This window comes from Pleurodeles waltl, chromosome 10 (assembly GCF_031143425.1).
Source record: "Pleurodeles waltl isolate 20211129_DDA chromosome 10, aPleWal1.hap1.20221129, whole genome shotgun sequence".
Classification (NCBI taxonomy): Eukaryota; Metazoa; Chordata; class Amphibia; order Caudata; family Salamandridae; genus Pleurodeles; species Pleurodeles waltl.
In genome coordinates, this window is record NC_090449.1 from 79,860,004 (window position 1) to 79,887,733 (window position 27,730).

The following is a 27,730-nucleotide window of genomic DNA, read 5'->3' on the forward strand; positions in this document are numbered from 1 at the left end:
TTTCACTATTATTGTTGGGGTGCCACATAAATACTTTAAACATTGTCTCTAAGTTAAGCCTGACTGATTTTGTGCCAAGCTACCACAGGTTAACACAGTGCCATTTGTGGTCCACCAGGACAAGGATTGTGGCTGTTGCTTGAGAAGGGCTCACACACACACTCAACTAACAACCCGATTTCTCAAAAGTTGGAATTTTCATTTAGGAGAACTGTGGTAGGGATGAAAATAAAGCTAGGTATAGCCAGGAGACCGAAAACTATGGCATAAAGGTTTATTATATCTTTCCAAGCCAGGAGCATCAAACGCTTTTGAAGAAAGCCTTTGCACTTTTAGAGAGGGTGCTTGCTTTTAAGAATGGAGAGAGTGTGTTTGCTGCCTGTCACACTCCACTCAGTGTGGGCTAGCAGGGAGGTAGGGGTGGTTGATGCAGAAAGTGACATTGTGGTGGTGAAAGCCTTAGGAAGTGCTTGATACAGTTTCACTCACAAAGTCAACAAACGACTCCTGGCATCTCACTCTCAAACTCTGCAAACAACACCAACAGTATTGCATTTCCTCTGTCTAAAATAGGCTCACTCCACAGGTCAATGAAAGCAACTTGTACCATGCACAGCTACTCCATGGAGTGTCTTGGCACACAACGCAATGTCACAGAGTGGGATATGGAAGATTGTTTAGTCCTGCATGAAAAAAGAAGAAAGTTTTCAACCTTCTTTTGAACACTGAAATAGTGTCCACAGTTAAGCTCATGAGGGAGCTTATTCAAAGCTGCTGGGCTTAGGTAGAGATCTGATTGTCCCCTGGGTCGAGATAGGTCAATTAAGGGGATCTTAGCAAGAAGGCTGTTAGCCAAATGAGGGGTGTAGAAGTTAAGCCTAGTTCTGAGATTTCCAGTGCCCGTCTGGTACAGTGTCCCATGAACCAATACAAATGCCTTAAACAAGATTTGTTTTCTTATTGGGAGCCAGTAGGGCGCATAAGTGAGGGGCCATATGTGTTCTTAAAGACAAGGTTCAGAAGAAGGAAGGCAGCTGCATTCTGGACCACCTGAAGTCTGTCAAGTAAGTATTCAGGAAGTTCAAGACAGAGGGCATTACCCTAGTCGAGTCTTGAGGTTATCAGGGCCTGGATGACCATTTTTCATTCTAGAAATGAGATACTATAGGAGCATGTTTAGAGTATGCAGTATTCCGAAGCAGGTGCTGATGAGTGAGTTAATCTGTGTCTAACAACACACAATTATCAAATTTGACCCGTATGTTTTTGACTGTGCATCCCTGAGAGCCTGGAGGAGAGGAATCTTCAGGCCAAAAGTTCTTCCAGGGTTCAGGGGGAGTATTGCAGAAAAATAGAATTTCAGTTTTTGGCTGCATTACACTGTAGATGGTGTATGGTCATCCAATGGAATACCACAGACATGTATGTTTTAAAAGAGTCCCTGGATTTCTCTTCTGCCTTGCCAGACAAGAACAACAGCTGAATGTCGTCAGCGTAAGATATGACCTTTGCTCCTAAGAATTGTGCTATCTGGGCTAGTGGAGTGAGGTATACATTAAAGAGTGTTGGGCTCAGGGTTGATCCCTGGGGTATGCTCACCATCAGCTCCACCGACATTGAGGCGAAAGGAGGAATTCAAATTTCCTGACCTCTCCCTTCCAGAAAGGAGGCAAGCCAGTCCACGGCTTGACTCACCACTCCAATGGACTGGAGCCTCGCTAAATTATTGGAGTGGAGGACCATATCGAAGGCTGCTCATAGATCTAGCATGATCAGCATTGCCTTCCCCTGGCACTAAGGGTGCTTCTGAAGTATTCCGTTACCTCCATTAGCTCCGTCTCTGTACTAAAGTTGGGTCTAAAGCCAGACAGGCTAGGATGAGTAGGTTGTTAGTTTCCAGATATTGGGAGAGCTGTTGATTGACGTGCTTTTCCAGCACCTTAGACAGGGCCGGAAGTAGCGATATGGGCTTATAGTTGGTCTGGTCTCCCGGGTCTGCCAATGGTTTCTGTAGCAAGGGCGGGATTTTGGCCTGTTCAAGAGCAGAGTACAGTGGCTGTAGATAGTGACTGTAGGAAGGTGGTTCTGTATATAGTATCTCTAAGAAAGAGATAGTGTGCACAGAGTCCAAGGGTTCCCTTATAGGTAAGATAGTGGCAAAATTAGATAATTCAAATGCTCTAGTTTGTGGTAGTGTAATCGAGCAGTAGGCTTATCAGAGGGCAGTGTTAAGCATCTGTTGTACACACGCAGGCAATAAATGAGGAACACACACTCAAAGACTTAATTCCAAGCCAATAGTTTTTATATAGAAAAATATATTTTCTTAATTTATTTTTAGAACTACAAGTTCAAGATTTGAAGTAAATACATAAAATGCAAGGTACTCCACACAGGTAAGTTAGGAACTTGGAATCAGAGCAATAACATGTACAGTTTTTGTTAAAATGGCAATAAGCTATTTTAAAATTCGAGACAATGCAAAAATCAACAGTTCCTTGGGGGGAGGGAAGTATTGGTTAGATTGTGAGGTAAGTAAGGCACTTACAAGTCTCAGTTCCTGGGCATAGGCAGCCCACAGTTGGGGGTTCAAGGCAACCCCAAAGTTACCACACCTGCAGCTCAGGGCCAATCAGGTGCAGAAGTCAAAGAGGTGCCCAAAACACAAAGGTGTCTATGGAGAACAGGGATGCTCTGGTTCCGGTCTGCCAGCAGGTAAGTACCTGCGTCCTTGGGGGGCAAACCAGGGGGGGGTTTTGTAGAGCACTGGGGGGGACATAAGTAGACACACAAAACACACCCTCAGCGGCACTGGGGCGGCCGGGTGCAGTTGGCAAAGCAGGCATCAGGTTTTGTATTGGTTTCAATGGAGGGACCTGGGGGACACTCTAGCGGTGCAGGCAGGCACAGTGGGGGCTTCTCGGGCCAGCCACCACCTGGGCTAGGCAGAGGGTCGCCTGGGGGTCACTCCTGCACTGAGGTTCGGTTCCTTCTGGTCCTGGGGGCTGCGGGTGCAGTGCTTGGTCCAGGCGTTGGGTCCCTTGTTACAGGCAGTCACGGTCAGGGGGAGCCTCTGGATTCTCTCTGCATGCATCGCTTTGGGGGTCCAGGGGGGTTGTCTCGGGCTACTCACGAGGTCGCAGTCACCTGGGAGTCCTCCCTGTGGTGTTTGTTCTCTGGATCTCGAGCCGGGGGCGTCCGGTGCAGAGGGTGAAGTCTCACGCTTCCGACGGGAAGAGTGAAGTTCTTTAAAGTTGCAAAGTTGGTGTTGAAATTGAGCAGAGCCGCTGCTCACTGGAGTTTCTTGGTCCTTTAGTCCAGGGCAGTCCTCTGAGGCTTCAGAGGTCACTGGTTCCTGTCGGATTCGTCGTTGGTTGCAGGTTTTCGAGTCAGGAGACAGGCCGGTAGGGCTAAGGCCAAAGCAGTTGATGTCTTCCGTCTTCTCTGCAGGTCAGCAGTCCTTCTTCTTTCTTCAGGTTGCAGGAATCTGATTTCCTGGGTTCTGGGGGTGCCCCTAAATACTAAATTTAGGGGTGTGTTTAGGTCTGGGAGGGCAGTAGCCGGTGGCTACTGTCCTGGAGGGTGGCTACACCCGCTTTGTGCCTACTCCCAGTGGGGAGGGGGGCACATCCCTAATCCTACTGGGGGAATCCTCCAAAACTAAGATGGAGGATTTCTAAAGGTGGGGTCACCTCAGCTCAGGGAACCTCAGGGGCAGTCCTGACTGGTGGGTGACTCCTCCTTCTTTTTCTAATTATCTCCTCCAGCCTTGCCACCAAAAGTGGGGGCAGTGGCAGGCATCTCCACTAGCTGGGATGCCCTGTGGCGCTGTAACAAAAGGGGTGAGCCTTTGAGGCTCACAGCCAGGTGTTACAGTTCCTGTAGGGGGAGGTGAGAAGTACCTCCACCCAGTGCAGGCTTTGTTCCTGGCCACAGAGTAACAAAGGCACTCTCCCTATGTGGCCAGCAACTTGTCTAGTTGTGACAGGCTGGCAGAAACTGGTCAGCCCCACACTAGAAGTCGGATTGGTATTCAGGGGGCATTTTACAATAAATTCCACACTGGCATCAGTGTGCATTTATTGTGCTGAGAAGTTTGATACCAAACTTCCCAGATGTCAGTGTAGCCATTATGGAACTGTGGAGTTTGTGCTTTGTGTTTGACAAACTCCCAGACCATATACTCTTATGGATACCCTGCACTTACAATGTCTAAGGTTTTGCTTAGACACTGTAGGGGCATAGTGCTCATGCACATATGCCCTCACCTGTGGTATAGTGCACCCTGCCTTAGGGCTGTGAGGCCTGCTAGAGGGGTGAATTATCTATACCTGAGGGCAGTGTGAGGTTGGCATGGCACTCTGAGGGTGGTCTTTTCCTCCCCACCAGCACACACAAGCTGTGAGGCAGTGTGCATGTACTGAGTGAGGGATCCCCAGGGTGGCATAAGACATGCTGCAGCCCTTCGAGACCTTCCCTGGCAGACTAAGGGCCCTTGGTACCAGTTACAAGGGACTTATCTGAGTGCCAGGGTTGTGCCAATTGTGGAAACAAAGGTACAGTTTAGGGAAAGAACACTGGTGCTGGGGCCTGGTTAGCAGGGTTCCAGCACACTTTCAATCATAACTTGGCATCAGCAAAGACAAAAAGTCAGGGGGTAACAATGCCAAGGAGGCGTTTCCTTACAGTGACACATTGAGTACTTTACTGATCAGAGGGTTAATGGTGGGTGCCTCAACAGCAACCAAATTTGCCAGACAAGGCTCTGATGAAGACCCTGATTTAAGGCTACATATGGCTATAAGAGAATTCCCCAGAGAAGTAGGTAGGAATCTAGAAAGTGAAGTTTTGGTAGATTATAGAATGGGATTTTATAATCCTGCAAATCCTATTATAGCAGGGAATACATGGACAGACTGGCGTGACTAATTAAAATTGTATTCTAAAAGTAGGATGCCAGCTGATTGCACCAGTCCACTGAGGGAGTTGGGATCTGGTGCAATGTATGGGGCACATGAAGCTTTATATGATTTTGAAAAGTTCCCTTGGTTTATTCCCTGCTCACTCAATTCTATTCTCTAAGTAAGATTGCTTAGCTGTGTCAACTTTTGCATGACATTTCTACAGGGCTGCGTTGTAAGCTTCATTGTCATTAATATTACGATCTTTCCTCCATTGTCTTTCCATTGTTTTACACGTTGTTTCTTTTCTGCCTTTAGGCTGCCTGTGTACCATGGGCTAAATAACTTATTTCATCCAGGTTTACGGTGGGTGTCCGAAGCTAACTTACCTGTAGTAGTATGAATCCAATTATCAAGGAGGTTAATATCAGCCTTAATCGAGCCTGAGAGAGAAGGGGCACTTTCTTCCGGGGAGAGCATAAATTCCACTGCTGGACTTCATGCAAGGCTCTTGTGGTGTAAGGTGCCCTGGCCGTTGGAGCGTGGGATTTTTTAGGGCCTGATAAGAGAACTTGATCAGGTTGTGGTACGTCCATATTTGAGGAATAGGGTCTGCTACTTGCAATGAAACATTAGAGAACACTTGATCCAGCACAGATAAAGGGTTCATTGGAGAAGACAAGTGAATAGCGAACAACATAGCAACCTTTGCTTATTTTAGTTACTCCCCACCAGTCCTTGCGGACAATGTGGCTCTTGCGCTCATCCCTTGCTACTTTTGCCACTGGTCTTAACATGTCCTGGTGCCCTTCAAGAATTTTGCTTGGTAAAAGTCCAGTGGAAGGTTGCAGCCCTGATCTAGTGGCGATTTTTGGCATAGACGAACAAGTTATCTTCTGTAACAAAATATCTGGTAGAGACTATCTAGCTGCAGATTCCTTACCTTAGAATTCCCTGGCATCAGTTTTGAATCTGGAATTTTTCTGCAGAGCAGTACCCTGCGCGTGCCGTCGGGTGGCACCGTTCGGATCTGCGTGCGTCATCCGGCTCCGCGTGGCTTCGTCAGTGTCGTTGGAGCAACCTGTGACATCACAGTCTTCTATATAGGCACCACCCCAGTGCACGTACGTCAGTTCTTTTCCACAACGTCCACGCCAGAAGCGGAGAGACACGGAAGAACCAACAAACATTTTAGTTTTACCCTTGATTGTTTGAGGAAAAAGAGTTGCCCTTAAGAAAGGCAGAAATACAAAAACATGATGTATATACATATCCGCAGAGCGGGGAGGCCTGGGTGGGTGTAAGGAATCTGCAGCTAGATAGAGTCTCTACCAGATAATTTGTTACCGAAGGTAAGTAACTTGTTCATCTGATACAGACTTCTAGCAGCAGATTCCTTAACTTAGAATAGATACCCAAGCTATAACTCCTGGTGGTGGGTCGCAAGGATATATTTAACACCAGGAAGTCCTGCAAGACCAAGCGGGCAAATGCCCCGGTCTCCTCACCTGGCTATCCAGGCAGTAGTGTCTTGCAAACGTGTGCAAGGAAGCCCACATTGCCGCTTGGCATATGTCAAGTAGCGGCACGCCACGAGCCAAGGCAGTGGTAGCCAAAGCGTAGCAAATCTTTATACAGAGAACAACCCAGAACAAAATGGATCGTTTCTGTACTGCCCGACCCTTCTTTGCACCAACGTACCCAACTAAAGAGTTGGTCATCCACCGGAACGCTTTTGTGCGGTCAAGGTAGAATGATAAGGCTTTTTTTGGGTCCAGCCGATGGAGACGCTTTTCTTCCTTAGAGGGATGTCGTGGCACAAAGAAGGAGGGCAGGGTGATATTTTGACCCAGATGGAAAGGGGTCACCACCTTAGGGAGGAAAGAGGAACACGTTCTGAGGACTACTTTATCAGGCTATATCGTGAGATACAGCGGTTTCGATGATAAAGCATGCAGCTCACTCACTCTCCTGGCAGATGTAATTGCCACCAAAAAGGCTGTTTTGATAGTGAGGAACTGGAGAGGACAGTTATGTAAAGGCTCAAAAGGAGCACACATTAGAAAAGTAAGTACAAGATTAAGATCCCACTGGGGCATGACAAAAGGCACAGGTGGAAACATATGCACGAGCCCTTTTAAAAATCTCTGTACAATGGGGGACTTGAACAAAAATGGTTGGTTGGGCAAGTGTAAAAACGCTGATAAGGTAGCAGGATAGCCCTGGAGAGTCCCTGAAGAGGAACCCTGTTGGGCGAGTGACAGAATAAACAAAAAGGACATTAGATAGGGAAGAAGAAAGAGGATCAATACACCTCTCTGTACATTATGAAAAAAAATGTTTCCACTGGCAGGCGTAAACAGACTTAGAAGAGGAACGGCTGGGAGCCAGAATGACATCACAGACTTCGGAAGGGAGGTCATAAACCATCAACTGTCGCCGCTTAACTTCCACGGATGAAGCCGCAAAGTTGACAGGTTCGGGTGAAGAACCTTCCCCTGCTGCTGCGACAGAAGATCCTCCTGAGGAGGCAACCTGATTGGAGGACTGATGTTCATTTTGATAAATTCTGGATACCAGACTCTCCATGCCCAATCTGGAGCCACTAGGATTACTTGGGCCTGATCGTTCCCGATTTTCTTACGAACTCTGGGCAGAAGTGGTATGGGCAGAAAGGTGTATAGGAGGCCTGAACTACACTCGCGACGAAAAGCGTCGCCTAGCGATAGCCCCCTTGGAAAATCAATTGCAGTTCACTAACCACCACTGCAGATCCTTTCCAGTTGCCTCCGAGATCTGAACCAAGTCTGTAAGATTTACCGGATGTTGTGACTATTGGAACTTCAGGTCCCACTGCAGAGCCCTCATATGCCATCTGACATGCTTGACAAATAGGATGCAGGAAGCCATGAGTCCCAACAGCCTCAGAGTCTGCCTCACTGAAATCCAGAATAGAGGCCGAAACATCGGTATCATAACCTGAATATCCTGGACTCGCTGCTCGGGAGGAGAGGTTCTATGCTGCACTGTGTCCAGAACAGCTCCGATGAAAGTGAGCTTCTGAGAGGGAGCCAGGTGTGACCGGCACATTTATAGTGAACCCCAGCGAAAGCAGGTAGTTGGCCATCGTCTGGAGATGGGTGACGAGAGCCTGGGGGTGTCGGAGCCTTCAACAGCCAATCGTCTAGGTAGGGGGAAGACAAATTCCTAATCTGCGCAGATGAGCTGCCACCACCGCCATCACTTTGGTGAACACCCGAGGGGCACTGGTGAGACCAAAGGGGAACACGGTAAACAAAGTGCTTTGGCCCACCTTGAACCGCAAGTAACGCCTGTGGGCGGGCAGGATGGGGATAGGAAAATACGCATCCTGCAAGTCCAACACTACAATCCAGTCTCGTTGGTCTAGGGCAGACAAGACCTGAGCAAGAGTGAGCATCTTGAATTTCTCCTTCTTGAGGAAGAGTTGACATCCCTTAAATTCAGGATAGGGCGAAGGGCCTTATTCTTCTTGAGAAACAGGAAGTAGCAGGAATAACAACCACTGCCTACTTCTGACATCAGGACTCCTTCTATAGCTCCCTTGGCCAAGAGAGCCGTAACTTCCTCGCGGACCAAAACCAAATGGTCCTCCATCAGCCGTTCTTTTGTCGGAGGGATAAAAGGAGGGAAAGACTAGAAGGGGAGGGAATAGCCTTACCGTATGATCTGCAAGACCCATTTGTCCGATGTGATGGAGGGTGATGAAATTGAATCCTCCCTCCAAATGGACGGACATGGTCTTGCAGAACCACACCAGGAGGGCTTGGGCACAGGGAGGGGGGAGGGGGGGGCTGTGTGGTGGCCAACCACTGACCAGACCCACTGGGTCTGACAGTACCACAAACTCTCCTGGGATGTTACGAAGCCGGAGGACAGTAGCCGAGTTGCGGCTGGTGTGGTACCGCACCCCTTTTGAAGCCTCGAAAGGGACTGAAGACAGACTGCTGTCGAACTGGTGCTGAGAGGCCCAAAGATCAGGCCGTAGCTCGAGAATGCTGGAACCTCTCAAGCACAGAGTCTGCCTTTTCACCAAAAAGGTGAGAGCCATCAAAGGGCAGGTCCATCAAACTTGACTGGACATCCCCTGAAAAGCCAGTCGAACCTAGCCAGGCTTGGCGACGTAGGGCCACTGTTGACGCAATCGCTCTGCCCAGTGACTCGGTTGTGTGCAATCCACACTTGATTGTAAACTTGGCTGCAACTTTCCCATCCTTGGCAGCCTGGGTGAGAGTGTCCTGTATGCCCTCCGGGACCTGGGGCAGCACCTGTGCTACCGTATCCCATAAAGTATGGGAAAAACGGCCCAAAAGGCAAGCATAAGAAGCTCCCGCCATGCTAGGATGAGAGAGTATGCCAGTATCTGGAGATGTGTCCAGTCCACTGGCTTCCCCTAGATCATCATACCAGTCCTGTTCTTGCTCCAATTCACACTCCAAAGGGTCCTCAGACCCCTCCCACTCCTCTACTGTGCCTGGCTGTTCAAAATAAGGCTCAGACAATGACCCCGGCCTAATCGGCGCCGTCGAAGTCGGCATCGTATGACATCGCTCCAGATCATCTGGAATGAGGATGGGCTGGCGATGGAGGAAGCATCAGCGTCGGACCCGGCGCCAGAGGAGGTCGACTGTGTGGGGCCGGCGTCGGTCCGGATCCGCTATCGGATCCTGGGGTCCCCAAAGGTGCAGAGGCCGAAGCCGCCGACATCGCACCCGATGGGGCCCGAAGACCCACCCGAGGGTGCAGCCCGCTCAAAAACAAGGCACATGGTCCCGTAAAACTGAACCACTGAAGGTTTATTACCATCAGACTGATGAGTTTTGCTAATCATCCAAAGGGGCTATATTCCCTCCCCTTCACGTCTATCCCTCCCCCATGTCACCAACTTACAACAGGCTGACAAAGGATCACCTATGCTTTCTCCGCCAGGAAATGATGAGTCTCTTGGCCAAGAGATCCATAAAGAGGGTTCTGATGCCAGAAGTAGGCCGTTGATGCTATTCGAGAAACTGTCTTGTAGCCAAAAAGCACAGAGGCCTTCATCCTATCCTAGACTTATGCCCTTCTAAATTTCTTCTTCAAGGAGGAGGAATTTGAAAGGCTCAAGCTAGACATAGTCCTGTCTGCCCTCGACCCAGGAGACTGGATAGTAGCTTTGGACATGCAGAACACACATTTTTATATTCCTGTCCTGCCTGCCCACAGACGTTACCTGCAGTTCACTGTAGGCTAGGAGCATTTTCAGTTTGCTGTGCTCCCCTCTGGCCTCACCGGGGCCACTTGGTGTTCACCAAGGTCATGTAAGTGGTCGCAACTCATCTGTGAAGCCGTCCCCCATCTCAACAACTGGCTGTTGAATGCGAGCTGGCCCCAGGCTGTCCTCTCCTGATGTTTCAGCCTCTATCCTAGATTTCCGTGAGAATGACTGAGGCTGCTGAGACTCATGGACTCCTGCATACTGCTAGAAACACATGCCTGCTGGCATATGCGGGTTCTGCAGTAGGACCTGAAGTTTCAGTGGGCGCAGCATCAGGGGAACTATACAACATGGTCTAGATCTCAAAAGCTTGCAAAAGTAATGCAGTGGTTGCTGACAAACCGCGAATATACAGTGGCAGACTCCTCTCCCTTCCCCAACCAGATCTCACGTTACTGACAGATGCCTTACTCCTTGTATGGGGCAGCCATCTGGGAGAGGTAGATCAGAGGCCTTTGGTCTCCAGCAGAATACATGCTTCACATCAGCCTGTTGGGGCTCTGAGTGATCAGTTTAGTGTTGAAAGCCCTTCTACCCTCTAAAGCAGAGGTCTTCAAACTGGGGGGCGGGCCCCCCTAGGGTGGCCTCAAGTGATCCCAGGGGGGCGCCAAACTCTGGCCAAAAGAAATATTATACAGATAACATACATTTGTTTTAAGTAGAAGCATGTTATTGCAGTTTTAAAAAGGTAACAGTACTTAACTGCAATGTTTAAATAGGTTTAGACATATTTAAACATTGCCATCTTTCTAAAATAATTGTGAAAAATTCTGAGGGGGGCCCAAAAATTATTATTTTTCAACTGGGGGGGTGCAGCATTAAAAAGTTTGAAGACCACTGCTCTAAAGGGAAGGCTAGTGCAGGTGTTCACGGACACCACCACTGCCAAGTGGTTCTGCAACTTTCAGCGAGGGGTGTGGTCGTGGATTCTTTGTCAAGAGGCCCTGTGCATCTGGACATGGCTGGAACATAAGGGTAAATCCCTGGTGGTTCAACGCCTGGCAGGCTCTCAGAATACCAGGGTGGACAAACTCATCCAAAGATGCCTAGCAGATCACAAATTGTCTCCATCAGAAGGTGGTGCAAGATCTTTTTCAGCAGTAGGGAGAGTCTTGGTTAGATCTGTTTGTTGCTGCTGAGAATGAGCAATGTCAGCAGTTCTGCTTGCTGAAGTTTCCAAGGTGATTCTCGCTCGGTGATGCTTTTTGTCTTGAGTAGAGCTCAGGCCGCATGTACACCTTTCTGCCCATGTCACTCCTTACAAGATTTTTCAAGAAGATCAGGAACGACTGGGCCAAAGTAATCCTTGTGGCCCCAGACTGGACATGGAGAGTTTGGTATCCGAGCTGTTGAGCTTGGCCATTGATCCTCCGATTAGGCTGCCAATTTGGTACAATCTTCAGTCGCAGCAGCGGGGGAGGGCTCTTCACCCAAACCTCTCAACTCTTTGCTTTCTTGCGTGAAGAACAAGAGACAGCAGTTGACAGTTTTCGACCTTCCTCCCGAAGTCTGTGACATTATCTTGGCAGCCAGGCGTCCTCGACCAATACGGTATGCACCAGCCTTTGGGGAAAACTTGTGACAGGATGTACAGAAAAACAACTGGATCCCCTTTCTGCCCCTCTTTCTCAGGTTCTTCTTTTTATTCTTTACCTGGCCCAGCAGGGCTCTGCTCTGGGCACTCAAAAGGGCTATCTCTCTGCTATTTCTGCTTTTTTGCTATTGCCTGACCTGCCAACCCTCTATGCCATCCACTGTAAATACGTTCTTGAAAGGTCTCCAACGTATGTTTCCACCTTCCCCTTTTATGATGCCTCTGTGGGACCTTTATCTTGTTCTTCCCTTAGTCATGTGCGCGACCTCGGAGCCGCATCACAACTGTTTTTTTAGGCTACTTACCATCAAAACTGCCTTCTTCATGGAGATAACATCTGCCCATAGGGTCAATGAGCTTCAGTCCTTGTCTTCCAAGCCTCCTTATCTTCTAATGTACCCAGACAAACTGGTACTTTGTTCCTAAGGCAATTACTCCCTTTCATATAGTCCTATCCATCACCTTGCCTATATTTTATGCTCCGCCACATCCTTCTAAGGAGGAGGAGCGACTCCGTCATCTGGACTCAAAACAAGCATTGCCGTTCTATCTTGACCACACAAGAGTCCCAAGTGGATGGCCAACTCTTCATGGGGTATGAAGCAGGACGAAGAAAGGATGGCCATGAATCATGCTCTGTATCAAGATCTGCTATGCACTGGTCAAGAAGCAACCCCCTGAGGGTTTGCGCGCTCATGCCACCAGAGCAAAAGTGGAAACTACTGCATTAGCACACAGAGTTCCTGTCCTGGACATCTGCCAGATGGCAATGTGGGCCTCCTTGCACACATTCATGAAACACTACTGCCTTGACAGTCAGGGTCGTAATGACTGGCACTATGCCTGTTCGGTCCTGCAGGACTTCCACGTATGCAATTGGTCTGCAGGCCCACCTACTTGATTGGGTACCTATTCTAAGGTAAGGAATCTACGGCTCAATCGGATGAACAAGTTACCTCCAATAATGCCTTATCTTGCAGAGACTATCTAGTCACAGATTAGCTATCGACCCACCCATCCTCCATGCTCTGCAACCGGATTTGTAAGGACAGGGCTACTTTTGTTTCAGGGCCCTAGTTTTCCACACCAGTGGTCAGTGTTCTTCGTGGCTCCGTGCTTCTGGCGTGGAAAGTCGGGAAAAGAAACAGGAGTCTGTGTGCTGGGGTGGTGCCTATATAGGCACTGCATGCGTCACTCCTGGCGCAGAGACAACGGTGTCACCTATCTGCGCTAAGTGGTACTGCTCACAAAATAATTTCTGGATCCAGTATGTTAAGGTAAGGAATTTGCAGCTATTTCGAGTCTACCTGATAAAGTGTTACCGGAGGTAAGTAACTTGTTTATCAAGCAAGCTGCACTGACTATTGGCAACATCTGCTCCTCGTTTGCGATTCAAAAGAGCATGGTACATATTTTCTAGCTTTACATGCTATGATCTCTAAATAACAGGGTTGGTTGATCATTTGGCAATTCTTTCGGTACAGCTCTTTTTGTAAAACAAATTAACGCATTTCTAAAAAAATGTTAGCAGCTCCTAGAAATGTTTACTTCAGTGATCATTGGTATGGACAAGAGATCCTAATGAAGTGTTCTAGTTTAAAATCATTCCAGATAGTTGTGTACGACCTAACATGGGATAAAAATGAGTAGCATTTTTACACAAAACACATTCCAACAGAAGCTGTGTATATGGAACATTCTATACAGACAACTAATAACAGTATTCAATAAGAGTGATCTAGAGCCACCTGGAAATCACAAACAGCAGTTATTTCTTTTACCTGAAAAGTAGTGAGATGAGAAACTTTCTGAGTCAGAGCTCCTACTCTGCTGTCTCCGCCATACACTTTTAATCCAGAAACCAGCTTCACAAGCTTCTCATTCCCTCCAGCATGGTCCCTGCAAGGTCAAAAAGGTCATACTTTGTAGGCCACAAGAAAACATGCAACAGTGCAATCCCAAAAGACATAGATCTCCATGAGCACTTCAAATTATTGAGTACAGAAGGGAGGGTCTGTCCCAAGATCCCAGGTAGGACATGTGCCTCAAGTAGTAAACTGTGTTATTGGGTGAAACCATGTGAAGTATTCTGTGTTTTACAGCCATATTATGTCTTGCCTCCTTGATAATGCATTGTGCACACAATTTGGGGCGTTGTGGTACCAAAGGGATAATGAAGGAAGAAGCAGCCTATAAATATATTTTGCCTCTGTCACATTTTCACCACTCCTCCAACTACTCCTAGACATGATAACTCCCATCTTTAAACATAATGACTATGCAGGTATGCCTTTTCATGTTAGCACCATTGCCACCTCTATAATAAGTAAAGGAAGTTTCACTTCCAGGCTCCTCCAAAACATAGAAGATACAGCTTAAGTGTGCTACTTCTTTGCCTATGCTTCAGCTTTTCCTGGGCAGCGACTCATACTACCTCACTCACTGCGTGATACAAATTGAATTCTATAAAGCATGTGCTGTGGTTTTACCCTGTGACACCCATTATGACTTCTTTTCAACAGCTTGCATCATGATAAAGAACGTCCTGGGTACAAGGCCCAAACACAGAAAATCCGTCAAGTAAGAATCACAACATGCTGTCTTAAAATTAGTGATAGAACTAAATTAAGAGATTTGGACCAATGACTGGCAGCCAAGATGGTGGACATCTGGGGAACTAAGCTACAGAGCACCCGACCAGCCCAGAAAATGGAGGCGATTTATGTGCCTAATGCCTAAGTGACACTCATCAAATATCAAGGGGATCACATGCAGACCTCTCATCGCACTGGGATGGTAGCAAGATGGTGCAGACTAAGTCCAGCCTGAGAGCATGAAACTTTCAGCTGACAAAATACACAGTGGCAGTGCTTGACAACAGTGAAACTCCGGGCAGGTTGGATAAAGACCAGCCTCCATGCACTACAGCAAGGAGCTGGTAACAGGCTGCAATGTTCAGGCCCTAAGTACTGATAGAAAGAAAGCATCCAATTACACTCTTAACAAGAGAGACATGTATACAGGGCACTCCCCGACTAATAAGGAGATATCCGCACAAATGTGCGAGACGTACGATTGGTCATACTTTGTAGACATTACATTAGGTGTCACAGCCTAAGGTAAGGAGAGATCCCAGTGACAGGTACATCCTGACCATTTGTGATAGTCGGAGGTAAAGGATGACTTTAAGGTGTACACCCCAAAAGTGGTTTATTATTTACTATGCTCGATACTAACAAGATGCTACTTACCATGCACTGGAAAAAAGAAGTAGCAGCTCTCAGTTATCACAATGAATTCAGTGGTTGTGGCAAATATTACTGATTGAAACACATTCTTGTGACTTGTCCAAAAAGTGTGGCAACCGTCTGGCGGAGACTTACTTACCTAGATGAGAAAAATACATTTCGTGCCTACCATGGCTTACAGGTCTGCAGATCTTTTTGATGCGAGTCTGGCAATTGTGAAAGAAGTATGGTGAAAGAGTCTGTGTGGGGAAGAGGACTTTATCTATTGTTTGCTTCTTCTTTTCCAGAGTGTACGTGAGGGAAGGTGTGACTAAAGGGCAGTGAGCATAATCATCCCGTATGTTCATTTTTATTATAAAATCAATGAAAGGTTCGATACGAAAAATAACTTACTTGTGGGTGTAACACTGTTGTATTAGCAGAAGTTGGTCTTTTTAAGAACATGTTATACTTTAATAAGTTGAACTTTAATAATGTGTGCACGTAACATTACATTAAATACACTGGCTCAAATCCACAGATTAACCTTGCATAACAAGTTGCAGTCTTTGCTCAGAGCGCTAGTTATTCCATCAGTGGGGGCCTTTGCTTCCTTAACAGTGCATACCTTAGCACCTTGGTTGCCAAAAATAATTTTTCTTTGACAATGACTTTTTGTTGACAGTGGAGTCGTCTGTGATGGCTAGTTTGTCAATGTGAGCTTGCCTCTTTCAGAAGACCTACTCATCCACGATGGATTGAACTTCAATAGTGGGCCTGTTGTTGGCAAAGATGGTGTCTTTGTTCACAGATTATCTGGTAAGGGAGTGTGGCACACTCATGCATAGTGGAGACACACACTTTGTGTTTAATTTTCAGCTTTTTCTAGGACGGTGACCCTCCTGAGGTTGCAGGGGCACTCTCACCATGATCAGAAGTATGTCATTTCAGGGGAGGGTCAGAGTTTCTCTTGGTGGTACCAGGGCTCTGAGAAAGCTCCAGAATCAACCTCTTTTGATGCAGGTGTTCCAATTTGAGCTTTTGTGATCTCAAAGCACGTTTTTGGATGATGTAGCTTGTGCCTCAGCTTTCAAAAGACAAAGCAGCATTCCCTTTCTGACCTTTAGTGTTTTGGGTACCAAAGGCTGCACATATGTTGCAATCTTTTGGCTTTTGGATAGATTTATGCAAACAATTTTTTTTGTGCTAGTCGTCAGTGTCTCCACATACCTCACTAACATGGCTGAAAAAGAGTCCTTGAATGTGAGGATTCAATCACTGTTTCAGTCAAAATAATTCACAAAACGTACCTCAGCTCCTTATTAAGAGATGGTGAACGACATCTGCTCGCTTGAAGTTAAGAAATCAGGCCAAAAGCACAGCTCAGAAAGTTCCTGTTTCCTGAAACCATGCAGTAGAAAATCTACCAGTTCAGCATCTGAAGAGGGCTGAAACCCTGAGCCCATTCACCTGATTGGCTGGACTTCAGGTCATATACTGAGATGGATGAGCCAACTGTGGGAGTGGGGTGAAAGGGGGGGGGGTCTATGGTTGTTTACCCCTTTGTTTTCAATGTCAATTGTTGTATTTAAAATAAACAGTTACCTACCTGTAATTATGGATTTGACTTTAAACTCTTCTAGTTGTTGGGTTTGGGAAAGTTTTTGTTGTTTAACCTTTCTCAGTTCATGAGTGGATGTAGATATAGGTGGCATGTACAGTATTGGTCCTACTCCCACAATGCCCATGCCCATCATCATAGATTCTTTTTTTTCTTATTTTTTTTATTCTCTACAAATCTCATTCAATAGGGAGGTAGGAGGTTCACTTGTAACTCTAGGACAGTATTAAGTAGCAAAACCATAATGACAGAAAACGAACTGGTTTGCTTTGCAGCATGATATATTTTCTATAGTCACACTTTGCACAGATTATCAGAGGATACAGGCTGACGAGGGAGTGAATGTAAAACATTTTTCCATACTGCTTGTCCTACTACAACCTCTTTTCTTCATTGTAAGTCTATAAAATAACATCTTGTAAATAAGGCATGCTCTTAAGCCCACATGGGTGCATATCCCTTGCGCAGAACACTGACCATAAATGCCATTGTAGCCTTTATTTTTTCTTGTCAAATGTGCCTTTGGTTAAATGCCCAATGGGCTTGCTGCTAGGGAATAACATATTTTAATGGTTTGAACAATCCACCTAGTGATAGTATTCCTTGTTTCAGCTGTCCTCTTGGCATAGCTGTAACCAAGGCACATGCTGAGCACCACCACAAAATAATGCTGCGTTTTTATTCTGATGTTCTGCTTGACTTGCACATAATACATGTTAGCGCTTTTAACATTTAGGTGGTCATTATGTACATGGCGGTGTGGCCCGCCAGCCGGCATGGCGGGCCACACCACCACATAAAGAACCCCATCAGGGCCGCCATCAGCAGCCCTCACTCACTGCCAGGCTGCCTCACTCAGGCAGCCTGGCGGCGGTCGGAATCACTGCCAGGGAAAGGCTGGCGGAAGGGGTGCACCGGGGCACCCCTGGGGGCCGCTGCACTGCCCATGTACTTGGCATAGGCAGTGCAGGGGCCCCTGTGCAGTGCCCTATCGCGCAGGTCTGATCTGCGCGACGGGTGCAGCTGCACCCGTCGCACAGAGGCATTGGCAGCAGCTCCATGTGGAGCCACCGTCAATGTCCCGGCCATACAATCCTGTGGGCCGGCGGGCGGAAACAATGTTTCCACCCGCCGGCCCACAGGAATGTTCCTTATGCAGCCGGGGGGATCCGGGGACGCTATCGGTCAGTAGTTTCGCCACCAGCATGAACACGGCGGTTTCGACTGCCGTGTTCATAATGAGGGCCTGTGTGTATAAGGCCCTATCGACAGAATTGATAGGCTTTTTGAAACAAAGATGGCAAGCTGATGTGAAAAGATTAAATGATCCTCTGTAAGAATTTGGGTGTGTTCTCATAACCAATTTATCTTTACATATGAATATCTATAGGTTCTGTAATGTAAATGGCTGTAATTTGCTTACCTTCCTTAGTGATGTGATGGCCACTGGGAGGACTGTTTTAATGCAAGTTGTTTGAGTGTAGTCTTGCGTTTGGGTTCAAAGGGTGCGCGCTTGCAGCAAGTTGCAGTTCCACTGTATGAGAGGTACTACCCTAGCACTGAAGTCTTCCTCATCTTCATTGATTAGCAAGATTTCAAAAATATGCTTAGTGTGTGGGTTTTTCAAATACGTTGCAATAGCTGAAATGTGTGCGCCCAGTGAAGAGGAGGAGAGCTTATAATTTGTCAGATTTTGTAAGATATCTATGATCATGTCCTGATGAAACGTGTTGGAGCATGGTAGTTTGATATTATGTTAAGTACCTCTTCCACTTAAATGCATAGCACCTTCTAGTGGATGGTCTTTGTGTTTCTTTAATTATATGTAGTGTTACATTTTGTATGTGTACACACTGGAATTCAGCTAACTCAGAAACCCCGTTCTTCACAGCAGCTCCCCTGGGTTTAAGTGGAACATCTTTCCCTGCTGGATGATCAGGGTATTTTTGTGCAGAAGGACGTTGACATACTGCTGCCCTGACAGTTATAGTAGGTGTGAGGACCATGGTTGGTAAGGTAATTTAGGAGCAATGAGATTAAGGGTCGTGCTGGACACTCTGAACTTCTCCAGAATTATAAGGATCACCTGTACAGGGCAGAAAAGCATCCTCAAATATCCTGTACCCGCTCATTATTAAAGCATTCCTCAGGGAAGAAGTGGTGTCTAGATGTAAAGTACTGGCATTTTGAATTTTCTGGGGTTGTGGCGAGGTCTACTTATGGCGTTACCCAGTTTTGAAAAGTGCATCTCCTATAAAATGCTTTAGTTTCCAGTTGTGTGTTCAGCTTGTTTGCATGCACAGCTCATCACCCTGTGTGCGTTCCTCCCCTGGGACACGATTTGTTGTTAGATAAAGGTTTCTTGCAATTGCCCATTTTCAGACAGTTTGTGCCAGTCGGGAGACTAGTCAACCCTCTTTTGCCCCAAGTTTGTTGTGGTTGTATGGATGGTCTTGTATTGTAATCGTTTCTGAAAAGCTTTCAGCGCCAGAAATAGCGTTTTCAGTTCCAGATAACTGATGAGTCTGGCTGTGTCTTGTGTTGACCACACCTTTCTTGTGCTGAGTGCACCTCAACCTACGAGTGGGGCAGCTGTCGTTATGATTGCAAGCAGAAGAGGAGCTGTGAAAGGTCTGCCTTTTAGCATGTTACCTGTATTCGACCACCTAATTAGGGAAGATCACCTAACTGAGAAGATCTAGTGGTTGTAATGCCTACAGTCGGCAGGGTAATTACTCTGCTGACTGTAGGCATTACAACCGCTAGATCTTCCTAACTTCCAGCAGTTTGTGACCATTAGTTGCTCAACCACTACTGAACTGGCCTTTGCACAGTCTTGTCTTTGGAATTAGGTACTTCGAAGATGCCATCAACCACAGTAGTTTCACTGCTATCCTCACTGTCAGAGACTGTGATGTCTGGTAAAGGTAAACGTGGCCTAGTATTGCTGGAAGCCTTTGGGCAGTCAGGTATGCCATTAACACAGTTAAGTTCAGGTCCACCCTCAGAAACGTTTTCTTGAGTCTGAGGTGGGAGATGATTTTACCCAATTTTCAGTGAATCCTAATGTGTCCAATAGTGACACCACCCTTGCCAGGTCTTGATGACAGTGTTCCAATGTGGTTGCCTCAACCAGCCTGTCTGCCACATAAGTGTAGACATGATGGACTCTTGCAGCAAACTTTATGTCATAAGGCAGAACTTCGTATTGATAATGTTCCCATACACTACAAATTTTAGATACCGGCTGGGTGCATGGGAAATGTAGAAATTGGCATCCCCCGAGAGCTACGGTCTCCCCTCTCCAGCAGTGGAATAATATCTAGAAAGGCTGCCCTTTGGAGCCTCTGTGCTTTTAAATACAAAGCATAGATCTAGAATATGCCACATGGTTAAGTTTTACTTTGGGACTTGAAATTAACAGTATACACACCTATTTTTAGGTTGAGCGGAAGTATACGACCACTTGTATACTTTTAAGTATACTTCTTCTGTGGGTTTCCAGCTATTTAATTTTTTAGTTTCAGCGTCATTTAAAAACTCCCTGCTTGCCAGTGATCAGTCATGTCTCTTTGTCCCTCCTTTTTCCTGTTGAGATCAGGGACCAAATACTGTATAATAATGCTTTTCCCTGCTTATCTGGTCTTTTTTTTTTTTTTTTTTTACTTTGTTTCCTGCTCCAGTCCAGGGAAGCTTCCCTTTTCATTTGCAGAGCATCCTGTCTCTGACCTTGGTAGTAAACAAGGCTATAAATCAGGCTGTTTTCTTGGTCACATTTGTTTTTTGTGGGCTCTCTGCACTCTCTATCATCTGCCTGGCACTGTGCCAGGAACCACACACCAGAGCATCTCTGTTAAGCAGTCAGTACACTCTGCTGCTCCAGTACTGGGCACTTGGGTGCAGCTCCATCAGTGCACCTCCATTCACACACTCCAAGCACTCAGCCGTGCCAGTGCCAGGAATCTCACGCACGTCGTCTGCCAGAGTACCTCAGTTCTTGCAGTCAGTACACTTTGCTGCTCCAGTACTGGGTACTTTGGTGCAGCTCCATTAGTGCACCTCTGTTCACACACTCCAAGCCCTCAGCCGTGCCAGGAACCCCGAGCACGCTGTCTGCCAGAACACCTCTTTCTTGCAGTCAGTGCACTCTTCTGCTCCAGTACTGGCTCCTTGGGCGCGGCTCCATTAGTGCACTTCCCTTCACTAACTCCAAGCCCTCAGCCATGCCAGGAACCCCACGCATGTTGTCTGTAAGAGCACCTCAGTTCTTTCAGTCAGTACACTCTGCTGTTACAATACTGGGACCTCGGGAGCAGCTCCGTCAGTGCACCTCCATTCACACACTCAAGCCCTCAGCTGCGTCATTGCCAGGAACCCCACGCACACTGTCTGCCAGAGCACCTCAGTTCTTGCAGTGAGTACACTCTGCTGCTCCAGTAGTGGGACCTGAGGCACAGCTCTATCAGTGCACCTCTGTTTACAAAGTCCAAGCCCACAGCCTGCCAAGAACCCCATGCATGCTGTCTGCCAGAGCACCTCAGTTCTTTGCAGTCAGTACACTCTGCTGTTCTGCAGTGCCCCTTTCTGTTCCACACTCTGACTTCTGTTTGAGGACGTGGAGGAGCCAATTAAACCTTTTTTTAGCTTCTATCTTTATTTGGGCGGGTCTGTTTCCATCTATCTCACTCCATTTTTTCCTTTACTCTGTTTACTGAGTTTCTCTCTCACCCACTTTTCTATTTCCAGCTCTTAAAATCCACATGTTAACAGTTTCGCTCACTCTCTTTCACCTGTTTATTTCTACCCCTCTCCTTTTTTTTAATTTCCCTCTTCCTACCTCCTCTTTCAAACTTGCTAATACTTGGTTATTCCTTTCATTGTTTCGTTCCTCTCTTTTTTCTCCATTAGGCGTTCATTCTTTCACTATTTTTTCCTCTTCTCTTCAATCTTTTTGTCTTTTTTATTAGCTCTTTCCTTTGACTCGGTATGCCTTCTTTAACTTTTTGTTTTTCAGATCTTTCTTCCTTCCTTTCTCTGATGTTTCTTATCTTTAGCTGTCATTTCACGTTTTACTATAAATCCCTCTTTTTCCCGTCTGTATGTGGAAGCCACAAGTTACTTGTGGGGATTCGAAGTGTCAGTTGTTTTCCCATTCTGTCTCTGTGGGAAATGTGTCAGTACATACATGCCCTGGTTCTTTCGCTGCTTGTTTCTCTCATCATCTCTTTTTTTCTTTAATGTTCATTTTTGTCTTTCTTTTCACACTTTTCATTATTTTTTCATCTTAATCGTTCATTCTGTAGCTCCCTTCCCTCTTTTCTTTTGTCTCACACGTTTGCTCTATTTATTCTTAGTTATGTTCTAATGTTCTTGTTTTTCTTTCCCTTCTGTCTTTTAATTCTTTGCGACCCCTTCTGTTTCTTCCTGTTGTCTTATTTTCATTTCTCTTTTCCTGACCCATCCGCTTACTCTCTTAATGGCTAGTTATCAATGGAGTAAAAGGTGCAACGCCACCGGGGCCCAAAGACTTACGGACCTCACTCAACTCTAATTATTGCTGTATTTTCCTACTGAAATTCTAGTCAACCATTTTCCTTTCTTACTCCAGGGCCCTTGACACCGTTGCTACGCCACTTGTCCTCTCCATCTTTACTCCAGACTCCTACATTCCTTTCACCTTCCAATCCATACCAAATGATAATTCTGTTATGGTGTTTTGAGCATTACACTCTAGTGCTAAAAGTATATTTCTGATAAAAGGTTTATATGATAATTGTATACGTTTTAAGATAGAGAAAGAAGGTCAATGGGACTGCTTTAGTTACAGTGGAATTATATATTGCAAGAAAAGACAAAATTATGAGGCAGGGTTGACCAATTTATGTGGCAAGAAAAGTCCAGTTATGAATTTACAATGCCAAAAGCTCTAACTTAAGAAAATGCAAGACCTATTGCATTGCAAATGCTTGTTCTTTCCTTGTGACAAACCATCTCTATGGCGTTCTTTTGCTGCAGCTCTTGTACTCCTACTTCCAGGATTTCTAATAGGTTTATAGGATAACTGTATATGTTCTAAGATAGAGGAAGAAGGTAAATGGAACTACTTTAGTTTAATGCTGGGTCACATGAATTATATATTGCAGGAAAATACAAAATTATGAGGCAGAGTTGACCAATTTATGTGGCAAGAAAAGTCCAGTTATGAATTTACAATGCCAAAAGCTCTAACTCAAGAAAATGTGAGACCTATTGCATTGCACATGCTTGTTCTTTCCTTGTGACAAACTATCTCTATGGCGTCCTTTTGAAGCAGCTCTTGTACTTCTGCTTCCAGGATTTCTAACAGTTCTCTTTTGTACAGATGGTACATTTGGGGCTTTACTGGTGTTTTTGTACAAAGCTAATGCACTAACAATGGCGCATTATATTTACAACCCAATTGTCCGTGGTAATGCACATCTAGTCATTTAAGAAGTAATTTATTCTCCACACTACAAGTGTTTTGTGTGCCAAGAGTGAGAGGTGTGAGTCAGTTTGAGGACATGAAGGCAGATTCTCTTGAGATTCTGCCCCCTGGGTTTCCTCTGCCTCAAAAAGGTTTACTGGCACCACTGTGTGGACACTGAAAACTGGCTGCTTTCAGCTTGTCTTCGTGTTTTGTGTATTGAAAGACAGCCTCTCTCGACCTCTCCTGTTGGAAGGGATTCCTCTCTTGAATTAATGCAGGATCCCCATGGCCTTTGCAGTGTCATTGGCTTTTTTCATTGATTCTGGAGTCTGATACATCCCGAAGATCTGTTCTCCCGTGATGGGCATATCAATGTTGGTCATCTGGACCTCTGGGTTAAATCTGCAGATACGCAGCCATGAATGTCTCCTCAGAAATCTGCCTGTTGCCAATTGCCTGCTCACAGCATCTGCAACATCCTAAGGTTTACTTAAGGCAAGAGTTAGAAATATTTTTCTCCCTTCAAGTAGACCTTTGGCCCTTCTCTGATATTCTTCTCGAGATGCAACATAAGGTCCTCTATGTCTTCCGAATGTTGGTTTGCATGTCTTGTCTAATTAGCAGGCTGTTTGAGTTGGATATTCACCATTATGTGGCATTTGCTCTTTTCGTCTTTCTGCCCTCTGCCCCAACTTCTTGTTCTTCTTGTCCAGAGGAGGCATCATGGATGACAGAGGCATGGCCTTTCTCCTCTTACTATGTACTTACTATGAGTGAGTCTGCTGGGTGTACTTAGGGTCTTGAGTGGATGTCCAATATTTCATCTCTATGCAAGGAGTCACTGCATTTTCAGTTTCCAGACTTGATAACACACCTTACATTGCTTGACTGTGCTCCGCAGCATGGCAAGAAATTAGGTTGTCCTAGACTGAGTGCTTCCCAAAGAAAACATATGTACTCCTTTCTGCTTTCTTCACCACCCTGAATTATTTTGAAATAATCTGGGGAATGGCCTTGAGGGGGTACATATCTACCTCCTGTAGGGTATCTGCCTCAACATCCTCTCACAAGGTATTTTTCTCCGACATGTGGAATCCTATTGCCAGCATGTGTAAAACTCTACTTCTTTCACCCATGTTGAGGTCCCATTCTATCTCAGGCTGTGCTCCCCCCGGTCTGCGATTTGCATGTCCTGTGTAGATTTCTTAACCCCTAAAACTTTAGGTTCTTTGTTTGATGCAATAATTTCCTTGAACAAAAAGAACAGATGATGGACGGAATGCTGAACAAATCAAACATTCACATATCTTGGTTTAATCTATCGTTTTTGGCTCACCATGCCACCCCAGTTCGGACCCAGCCATATGCAAATTAGTCTTGACGGTGCTCCAAATGGTAACAGTCGAGCCTGAACTGCTAGGCCAGGTCCTCCCTGGACCGGTAAACAAGCATCCTGGGACTGGTTTTAGGGTATCACCACTTATCTGCCAAGCTAGCTTGAATTCAGTGGCACAGTGAGCACAGGAAACACATCTGGGTGTACCCTTCCTACTTAGGGAAAGAAAAACAAAAGGAACACAGATGATGGTCGGACTGCGGAACAAATCAAACATTCACCCCCAGTCACATATCTGGGTTTAATCCACTGTTTGTTTTCTTCTGTCGCTCTAAGTGGGCCCAGCTCCCACTGTGCCACTAGATTCAAGCTAGCCTAGTTGATGATGGGCGATACCCTGAAACCGGTCCCAGGATGCTCGTTTTCAGTCCAGGGACGAGACCTGGCCGTGCACTTCAGGCTGAACTTTATCATTCTGGAGCAGGGTCAAGCCTGATTTGCATATGGCTGGGTCCAAACTGGGGTGGCATGTTGAACCAAAAAACAATGGATTAAACCTAGATCTGTGACTGGAGGTGAATGCTTGCATTGTTCAGCATTGAGTTCATCCTTTGTTCTTTTGTTTTGTTACCCATAATTTCCTTGAAGGCTTCCTTGTTAATCAGTAGTCTCAGTCTCCAATGCCCTTTCTCTTTTCTACCTCTCACCCTCGACATTCGATGTCGTACTGTCCTTCTGGAACTTCCGTTTTAAGGGCTCCTGCCCTTACTTCCACCTTTCACACTCTATTATCTCCAGAAGTCAAAGCAAAGCCCTCGGCCAGATCCTTACTGGTGCTCTCCTTTTTCTCAGTAGGTTAAGAAGTCTTTTAGCTCCTCTTTTCATGCTTGGAGAGCTTGCTTTTTTACAATTTCAAAATTTAGTGAGAATATTTGTGCTTTGGAGTCTTAAACACAAACCTGGATGTCTTGTGTTTGGACACCTGCAATGGCGTTCAAGCATTTGAGACTGTACATTTGGGGTCTTGCAAATGGTGTTACGCAACTTCACATGAAACATGCTCAAGGTCTCAATGTTCCCAGAGTTTCCTCCACCTTACCGTCATAGAGAGAGATCTCTCACAAATGTAATGGTAAGAAATCAACAATTATATCTCTATAGTTTTGTCTTGTCCAGAGACGTACATGTTTGTTACAAGTTTACCTATACGTTTTGCACACTCCTTTAGTATGAAATCCGGAAGATAATAAGCCTGCAGAATTTCCTCTACCATTCTATGCATTTGATGGATGACTCACTGCCTTCCCTGCATATTCTCCTTCAGATTTAGTACTTTCTTCACAAATTACAGAATGTTCTGTTACCAGACTACTCTAAATCAGGCTCCATTATCTGTGTAACTTCTAGAGACCAAAAACGAATCGGGAAACAAAATCAGTTCAGATTAATATTTACCAGTGGTGATGTGTAGTAAGAACTGTAGTCAGTCTGACACCATGTTTCTTGACCGCATCTACAACCTATAAGAAATAATCAGAGACAGCTGAGTGAGACATTGACTTATCCATTTAACATCATGGTTAGCAGTGTCTGGCTCAATTTATTGCAGAGCAGGAATCAAAGTGTAAAATTGAACAAATGTCTGCACTAAAACAAGCAGATCAGAACCGTAGAAAAACATTGGTGGAGCAAGAAAGTTGTTCAGGCTATGATGGTATTCCTGCTTTATATCTCAGTTATGGGTCCTTCGTTTCATCTGTGCCACTGAAACGTATTAAGGAAGTGCTCTTATAAGCAGTTATGACTGACAAAGATTCCTGTGGGTACTCCCTGATTTGCAGTGAACTGGAGGAAAAAGAGGCACAACATCACTCGCAATATTATGAAGCCGCATTGCCTAAGAGTTCTAAGATTTATGAAAGCTGTACTGATTGAAGATTATGATTTAAAAAAGGTTGATCCTTTAAAAAAAAAAATTTTAAGTTTTTTCAGTTGAACCACAGGACACTTTGGGGCTCATACTGAACACGGCGGTAAACACTGCCGGTGGTCTTTCAATAGCCCGCTAGGCCCCTTGAGACTCCGCCGGCTGCATTACGGACATTCTGCTGGGCCGGTGGGCGGAAACAATGTGGTTGGGACTTTGCCGACGGCTCCACATGGAGTCATTGTCAATGCCTCAGTGCCGCGGGTACAGCATCACCCGTCACACAGATCACTGCCCGTGAAACGGGCACTGCACAGGGCCCCTGCACTGCCCATGCCAAGTGCATGGACAGTGCAGGGGGCCCCCGCCCCGGAGCACCCCTTCCGCCAGCCTCTGGGGGAAGAGGGGTACATTATCCAGAGGGCAGCGCTGCCCTGTCGAATAATGTAATCTGCCATCGTCAGGCTGCCTGTCGGCGGTATCCTGGCGGTGGCAGAGGGTGGTCAAGGTGGCCCTCCCTGTGTTTACTATATGGCGGTTCAGACCGCCATGCTGGTCTTTTCTGCTGCCGCCGGCATGACGGTCTGAACCGTCAGGTTCGTAATGAGCCCCGTAATGTGTATACAGCCCTGTAACAGAAATAAAAGAGACAGACATTTATCCTTCTCCTAGGTTGAACCATCCCAATGGCCCCTGTTTCTAGGTTTATTGAGGAAATGTTTCACAATGATGAGCAGGCTAAGTGCTGAGGGGCTGGAAATGGACCAGAGTGATAGTCTCTAGTCTGTATAACCTAATTGTAACGTGAGCAGGAAATGAATGGTCCTGGACTACTCCTCTACTTACGCCATGGGACAATAATGACTTTAGTTCTAAAATTATGAGTCTAGCACCATGTGAAGTGACTCTTTCATGCGAGTTCTAAACATTGAGGGTGAGTCTGCACAGCCACAAAAACCATATTACAGAGTATGAGGGATCTGCAACATTAGCTCATCAGAACAGTTCTCAGCTGCAGGCCGTGGAGAATCCTGTTTCAATCAGATATAGAGTTTTAGGCTATGACCCACATGATGACCGATGGAACATAAATCTTAAGTTCAGTATCAAAAGCCTTAGTTTGCTGCACAAGGAGACTTTACTAACTTATCTAAATCATGGGGACTCTGTTGACAGTGACAGTTTCACCTTTGTTATGAGACTGAAGGTGGTGCAGTGAAAGGAGGACCACGGCATGGAGTAGATAGTTAATGCCTCACAAAGGAAAGCGTTCTTTCAGCACAAACAGATTAAAGGTAGAGTAAGCACCAGCAATACCAGGACATCGCTACTGGCGTTGCACTATTTAAGCGACTGTTGCTTGCACTCACCTGCCTTTCT

General features: G+C 46.0%; 1 protein-coding gene across 5 annotated transcripts in view; it reads right to left on the minus strand.

The window, feature by feature from the left end:
* The window catches only part of HAGH (hydroxyacylglutathione hydrolase), a 397,775-nt gene that overhangs the window by 288,123 nt on the left and 81,922 nt on the right, over nucleotides 1–27,730 (minus strand). For all 5 annotated transcript variants that reach the window (XM_069209801.1, XM_069209803.1, XM_069209800.1 and 2 more), the window contains exons 3-4: nucleotides 25,879–25,943; nucleotides 13,573–13,690 (exon numbers count right to left, since the gene is read on the minus strand). In XM_069209801.1, coding sequence (XP_069065902.1) covers nucleotides 13,573–13,690; nucleotides 25,879–25,943 — 183 coding nt within the window. The remainder of the gene's footprint in view (nucleotides 1–13,572; nucleotides 13,691–25,878; nucleotides 25,944–27,730) is intronic.